Consider the following 7,819-nt stretch of genomic DNA (forward strand, 5'->3'; position numbering starts at 1 on the left):
CACTAACGGATGCTTTCATCACTCTCAATTAGACCAAGGGCTTCCGCATCAACTCTGAATGTCGGTTGTGTGACACATGACCGTTCTCAGAGGTTCAAATGATTGGGGACATCGCACGTGGTTGAGCAATAATCTCAGGTAAAATCTTTCTCCTTCAAGTGGAGAAGCTATGTACGATCGACCAATAACTTGCTGATTACTTGTCCTTATCTGCCACTCACACCTAGACTTAAGCCACCTATAATGCTCTGGAAATTCTTTATAAAGATATCTTCTTGCACATGGATCAGTTTCATTCATCTTAAAGAAATGAGTCAGCATCTTAAATCCTAGTAAAAAAAATTGTAAAAACCAAAAAAAGTTTTTTCTTAGGGCCTTCTTTTTTTGACGGGATGTCATAGTAAATCGAGGAGTTTTGTTTTCCTAAACCTTTCAAATTTATGATGGAGGTTAGAAATCTTGGTTTAATATCTTAATTTATGGTGAAAGTTACAAATTATTTAATTTTGAAAATTAATTACTACCTATTCTACTCCTATAAATACTCAAACCTTACACTAGTGGAAAAAACCTTATATGTCACTTCGTAACAGATGCGGTTTTAGTAAAACCGCATCCGAAAAACAACATAAAAAATAGGAGGAAAAGTTGGGAGGACAATCTGATGCGGTCCACTTGTGGACCGCATCAGATTACAAAATCTGATGCGGTTTGGTGGACGCATCAGATTTTCCTACTTTTTTAAAATCTCGCGATGCCCATGTTCTTGGCATGCGTGGCCCATTTGATGCGGACCAAAACCACATCAGTAAGCTCGGTATTGACCGCATTAGATGGGCTTTTTTCCACTAGTGTTAAGTCATCTTTTCCACACAAAAACTTTGAAGAATCCATACTCTCTAACTTCAAAGTTCTTCTTTCTCTTCCTATCTATTCTAGTTTTATATTTCTTATTCAAGCTCCAATATTCTTTGGTTTAAGAAAGATATTTTCATATTTCTTGCTCAAAAATATTATGTTCATGATACGTCATTCATGTTTAAATTCATGATTAGGTTCATGTGATAAATTACTTATTAGTTGGTTATGAGAAAGCTCAAGCATAAGAATAAGTGAAGATACTAGTATACTATTTGTGCAAGACCAAGCTATGTTATGTAGCTAGATCTTTTGAAATGTGGTTTTATGTGATAAAGTTGTTTATTAATTTAATGATTGGATTGGTTTAAAATGGTTACGATATTTTAATTTATTATTCACTCTTGGAAGTGAAAAGAAGGAATGATTTTATCAATCATTTTTATATATAGAAGTTTTGTTATCCTTTTTGGAGAATTAAATTATTTTTACAAAGAAATGTTGATTGGTTTTTATGAACTTTGACTGTCCAAAAAGTTATTTATGAGGAAAGGAGGTTTACTCATGACTTACAAGTCATATTATTGTTTTTTTCGCTTGACTAACATCAAGAGCTTGAAAGTCCACTTGTTGGCAATTATAGTTACCCCTTTATATATAGCTCTGTGATGGATAACTAGCTTGGGGGGGGGGGGTATGCACACTTAGCAAAATAGAAGGGGGGATAAGAAGAGGAATTGTTTTCAAGATTATTTTAATCCAAGTTGTTTGGAAAGAGTTTGTTCTTAAAAGGTTATTCTTGAATTATTATTCAAGTGTTTGGAAAGAGTTTGTTCTTAAAAGGTTATTGTTTTATTATTATTTAAGTGTTTCAAAATAGTTTGTTCTTGAAGAGTTATTCTTGAATTATTAATGATGGAGTTTTCGAAATGAAAAATGTTGCGAACTAACAAATGTGTTACTTATTTAGTACATTCTGTACTGAGTTTTATACTAACGCCGGACACATATTTCATTTTTCCTATTTGGCTTTGCCCTATTTACCTTTTTGGTAAGCAGTTTTGCAGCTGAATTTTTAGATGTACTTGGGAGCATACTAAGAAGGGGATCTTCACCTAGATTAGGGTGTTTTATTTATATTGAGTATTGAGACAATATTCACTTTTATTAATAAAGAAGTATTATTATTTTTGGTTAAAGTCTTCTGTTGCAAGTTATTTTGTTAGTTAGTAGTTGGTTGCCGAAAGCGTGTTAGTCACATGGCGGTAATACTCCTAAATTACTCAAATATTATTTACTCAATTATTTATGGGAAATTCTATATGGTGACCCTATCTTAATTTTAAGGGGGTGTTTGGTTGGGGTATTTTAATGGAATGGAATGGAATGACATCCATTCCATTGTTTGGTTGGACATATTTAGGGGAGAGTCTCATACCTAAGGGTTTCTATCTCCACCCGATCCCCATAGAATCCCAATCTCCCCTTCCCCCCCTAAGTTTCTAACTCCATTCCCTCAAGTTTCAAACCCTGATTTGTGTGGAAGGGAGAGAGAGAAGGGTTAAACCCTAGACAAGAGAGAATCCAGTCGTTGCCGACCACCCACTTCCGACCACCACCGTCGTCGATCGACCATCCTTTTCCGACCACCACCGTCGCCGACCACCTTATTTGCAGAAAGTTTGTCCTCTTTTTATCCCCAATTTCTTGTCAATTACAGTTTTGAATTTGATGGAATTTTCGTGACAAATTTGATCTATGCTTTATCAATCTGCTTTATTTCAATTCCTTAATCTAGCTGCACCAATCTCCTATCTAGCTGCACCATTCTCCTCAATTACAGTCGTGGTCTTCGTGGCAAATTTGATGGAATTTTCTATCATTGATTTAATGTGGATTTGTACAATCATGTTATTGGATATCTATTGCACCAATCTCATTAATCTAGTTGCACCAATTTACAAGCTTGCTTACCTGATTCAGTGTTCATCATTGCCACTGATAGAAATTTCTGGGAAATTTTAATTTTGAATCAAGAAAATAAACGTTGTACCAAGAGCAAGATGAATTATTAATTATCAAGAAAATATTTTATGATAATTCAACTGTATGGCTGTACACTATTAATAATTATCCATTCATCCACACTAATTTTCATGGATCATCTATTTGATATTTGGTATAATAATCATGTTATTGAATCACTTTTTAAAAATTATTGTCTGGTTAGTCTAATGTGGATTTGTATAGTGGTCAAAGGTGCAAGCTAGCAATTTAAATTATGTTAAATTATGTATAAGTATATAATTATATTATATATACATATAGCTGGTACAATTATATTAAAATAAAAACTGGATGCATAATCCATTCCAAAAGTGAACCAAACAGTAGAAATGGACATTGAATCCATTACACAATTGAACCAAACAGTTTGAAACTGGTATTGGGTTCTGGATCCATACCACCCTGGTATGGACATCCATACCATTCCATTCCAGTTCAGTGAACCAAACATGCCCTAAATTCTATTTGGTAGCCAAAAATAAATTACTTTACATATCGCGACCCTCAACTAGTTTGCCTTTTTACCTCGTGACATTACTAACCCTAAAATGTTATGTTAACGTTAAGTTTCATAGTTTTTGTTGTATAATGCGTTAGATTAGCTTAGTAACTTATTTCCCTCCAAAAAAATTTATTAGTTTCCCTCCAAAATGTATTATCCCCTTCCCCATATAAACAGGTCCTCATAGAACCTAAAGCACCATTTTTTTCCTTCCTTTAATTTTGTTTCTCTTCAATGGCTTCGTCTTCAAATGCTTCTTCTTTCTCAAACTTGGGTGCTACTAACGAGGGTACTTTTTTGTGGGTTAATTTCAAACGTTGTCTTTGCCAATCTAATGCATATTTTGAGATTAAGATTTCTGGATCTACTGCTAATCCTAACAAGCTGTACTATAAGTGCAAAGCGTGTGGAAAATTTGGCTGGGTTGCAGATGCAGATATGAAGAACGAAGTTGCTGCTGTGGGTGATGGGGTTAGGGAGATGGCAGATGGGATAGCTGATGTCAAAGAGAAATTAGGGTCCTTTGTCAAATTCATGGAGATGGTTGTTAAAATGACATGGTTTATGTATATAGTTATGGTTATTCTTGTGCTGTTGAAATAGTTAATAGGTTGAAGTGATGTATTGTGAGCAGGAGTAATATGTATTTCGTTGTACTTTTGCAAATCAAGAGATGAAGTTTAATTTGTCCAAAATAATTCATCTCATTATATCTCTGCCATGGTTTGAAGTCAATTTCCACAAATCACATAATGTGCAAAAAAAAAAAGGTTTACATTCCTAACAACCTTTTGTGAAAATTAAAACATGGTGACTACTTAGAATTAACCCCCCCTAAAACAAGTATAAACTAAACAGGTTGTGACATGGTCAGTCTTGCACTTCTTCTTGGTTGGACCGGCTGCATTGGTTGTGAAGATGTAGTTGCTCTCTTGTCTTGTTGCTTCTTCTGTTTTGCTGTTGCACCCCCCTTACAAGCTAGAGAGTTATGCCCAAACTCTTTACGGTTGCCACACCTAATGGTCTTGGACCTCTTCCCCTTTTGCTGCTCATCCTCCTTCCTTCTCCTATTTCTGCATGGTCTTCCTGCCCCTCTTTTCATCACTGGGGGTGCAATCTCAGGTAGCATAGTCTCAGGCTCTGGCCACTATTCAGGGTCAAGTTTTGACTTTATATTGGATGAGTAGGCTCTCTTGTACACCTCCACACTATACCAACTGCTTACATACTTGTGAGGATCCTCTTTGGCATGTAAAATGGCCCTCATACCATGTTTACATGGTATTCCACCTATTTGCCACAAATTACAAGCATAAGTTCTGTTAATCAAGCTCACTGGCAGAACTGACCTCCCATCATGTACTTCAAACTCTCCTTGACCAGAGAAATAAGCTTTGCAAGTCCTTGAATCTTGGCATAGGGTTTGTACTCTCTTGACAATATTGGGACATATGTCAGTGTTTTCCCAGCCCTCACAAATCTGCCTTCTGGATGCTAGCCTCACCATTGTTACTCTTCTTATACCTGCAAGTAAGAAAAAGAACAAGTCAACATAGGCCTAATAACTTGAAATAACAAAAAAAAAAGAAGTAGATATACCTTCTAGAAGTGTCAACACAGGCCTGCATCTATCTATGCCAAGTGTAGCATTAAAGCTTTCCACGAAGTTTGTCTTATTAACATCACTTTTAATATCAGGGTTGAATTGCCACTTTGTCCACCTACTTTGCTCTCCTAACTTCGAAAGCCATATTCTTGTGTTAGGATTTACTTTGTCTAAAGCTTCCATTGCCTTCTTAAAAGTGAACTTAGATGTGGCTCCACAAGCCTTCCAAAATAAACTGAACAGTAGAGGACCTCCAAAAACCCTCTTCCAATTTTTACTTAGGTGTTTACGGCAATACCTTCTCCCAACTTTTGGCCAATGCTCAGTCAATGCCATGTCAATGCCCTTGTGAAGAAAAGAAGAAAGCAAAGACCATGTTAGTCACTTAGTGAATAATGAAGAGAAGCAAAGACAATAAGTACAAAACATATGTACCTTTTGCCTATCAGATATAATACACCAGCTGTCACCTCTACCACTGTCCTTCAATGCATTTTTTAAATGCCAGACAAAGAATGCCCAACTTTCACCATCCTCACCAGGTACAATAGCCCAAGCAAAGGGGAATATTTCATTATTGCCATCAAGGGCTATTGCAGACAAAAGAATGCCCCCATAATTACCCTTAAGGTGTGCATCATCCACACCAATCAAACTTCTGCATTCAGCAAGTAACCCCTCCATAGGTCCTTTAAGAGCAATGAATATAGAAGAGAAAGACAATGGTCTTTCTGGATGATCTGGGGGTGTCCAGGCACAAATTACAATAGACTCAGGGTTTGTTTCTTTCACAATTTCACAATATCCAGGCAACAAACTGTAAGAAACATCATGCCCCTCATGTTTTCTATCAGTGCTTCTGCCCTCTTCTTGTAAATAGTGCTCTGTTTCATTTGGATTCCATATCTCTGCCATAACAACTCATTCAGAGACTTAGCACTAATGTCATTGTTTGCTCTGATATCATCCAGTAGCTTCTCTTTTGCCCACTTGCAGGTTACCATTGGGTTGCTCACTTCTAACCCCAAACAAGTGTGTCTTAAGTTTTGGATGGATTTGATGGCCCAAGTTGTGCCATCTGGTAGCCTTGAAGCATGCAGTCTCCACATACAACCCTGGGCAGAACAACTGCAGTATACCTAGTGTTACTAGCCTTGTCAACAACCACAGAGGACCCACATTGAATGCAATAATCTCTTACCACACTTCTCAAATGATGCTTGCCTAGAAATAACATCCAAGGCCTAAGCACTATCTTTCCAAACTCATCATCACCATATACCTCACCATTCTGGTATAACCTCTTCAAGTAGTTGGATTCATGTTTTCCATCAATATTGACATCATCATCATCTTCAAAATCATGGCCCTCATATGGGTCATACTCATCATGAATGTTTTCCAAACCATCATCATCAGATAAGCCATCCTCAGAGACCAAACTCTCATCAGTGTCAGTCCCATTTCCAGTAGGTGAGTACATTTCATCATCATCCAAGTTATGCCCCCCTTGATTTGTCTGCAAACTAATTGCAGCACTGTTAAGATCAGTTCCATGGCTGCTACTGTTCCCACTAGTAGGCCTCACATTCAACCCTATTCTAGCTGTAGTGGTTTTAAGGATCTTTTTTGCTCCAGCAGATGTAGTTTTAGATGCTTTTGATGAACCCTCAGTTGTACCAGAAGCAGTATTAGGTTGTAACAAAACTAGATTCATGTCATTCACAGTAGTACTAATAGTAGTCATTATTGTTCTATGGCTAGGGCTAGTACTAGGACTATGTAACAAAGGAATGTGTTTCACAGGAGCATATTCTTCCTTAGTTACATGAGCCCTCCCCCTTCCTCTTACCCTTCCTGTACCTCTTCTCCTAAGGCTAGCTCTCCCCCTACCTCTTCCCCTTCCTCTAACTGGACTGGTGGGTACACCTTCATTGATTATATCAATCCATGTTTCCTCTATTGCTAGGTTAATTGGATTGTCATTTGGTGAGTAAGGGATAGAGGAATTAATTGTGTCAAGAAATTCGGTAGCTGAACATATCTGAACTTCTCTATGCTTTTGGCTCCTCCTAGGTGTGTTGGTGGCAGTTGGTTTCAAAAAGGGTGGAATAGGTTGTGACAGCACATCATTACTCTCCACAACTTTCTTCCCAGACCTTAATCTTTTCATAACCTTCATGAGTTCAGATGGTTCACTAAGTTCCCCAACCCAAATGTAGATTAACTTAGACCCAGCTAAGTTAGCAAACATTTTCATTAAGTCACTGTCAGTTTGTAATTCAATGTGTTTCATCTTAAACACATAATTAAAGAAAGGGTTCTTTGGGACTTTAGTTTTGTTTTCACGGGCCTTATCTTCATACTCTATAACTAAGTCAATTAAATTGACAGTATCAATATCACTTACAACCAAATCGACATCAAAAACCTTATATTGAAATTTCAAAACCACAGCTTCACACATTCTTCAAGAGCAATATATACATGCAAGAAAAACAAGCATAAGCATAGTATCAACAACTACAAAATGAAGAGAAGTACCAAAAAACATCAAAATTCAGAAAAAAAAATCGACATACCTGGAAAATAATCGAACCTTTACAAACCCAGGAAATTTCCCAAAATCGAACCTTTTTGCAACCTTACTCCTCAATTGCACTCTTTCATTCGAAGCTCGCTCAAAAAATTAGGGTTTAGGGTTGAATTGCATTTGAAGAGGGATAATTAATGCCCCAAATTTGCAGATGAGGAAAATTTTTATGCCCGAATCGCAATTGAATAGG

The 7,819-nt window shown here is 36.8% G+C and overlaps 1 protein-coding gene across 1 annotated transcript; it reads right to left on the reverse strand.

Annotated features, from left to right (window-relative positions):
* Window positions 1-4,277: 4,277 nt before the first annotated feature.
* On the reverse strand, window positions 4,278-5,948 carry LOC104893355 (uncharacterized). The gene is made up of 4 exons (XM_010679451.1): window positions 5,469-5,948; window positions 5,027-5,378; window positions 4,653-4,951; window positions 4,278-4,574 (listed from the first exon to the last, which is right to left on the reverse strand). The coding sequence occupies exons 1-4, from the start codon at window positions 5,946-5,948 to the stop codon at window positions 4,278-4,280; spliced, it is 1,428 nt and encodes a 475-aa protein (XP_010677753.1).
* Between the last annotated feature and the right edge of the window lie 1,871 nt (window positions 5,949-7,819).

Source organism: Beta vulgaris, chromosome 5 (assembly GCF_026745355.1).
Source record: "Beta vulgaris subsp. vulgaris cultivar EL10 chromosome 5, EL10.2, whole genome shotgun sequence".
Taxonomy (NCBI): Eukaryota; Viridiplantae; Streptophyta; class Magnoliopsida; order Caryophyllales; family Amaranthaceae; genus Beta; species Beta vulgaris.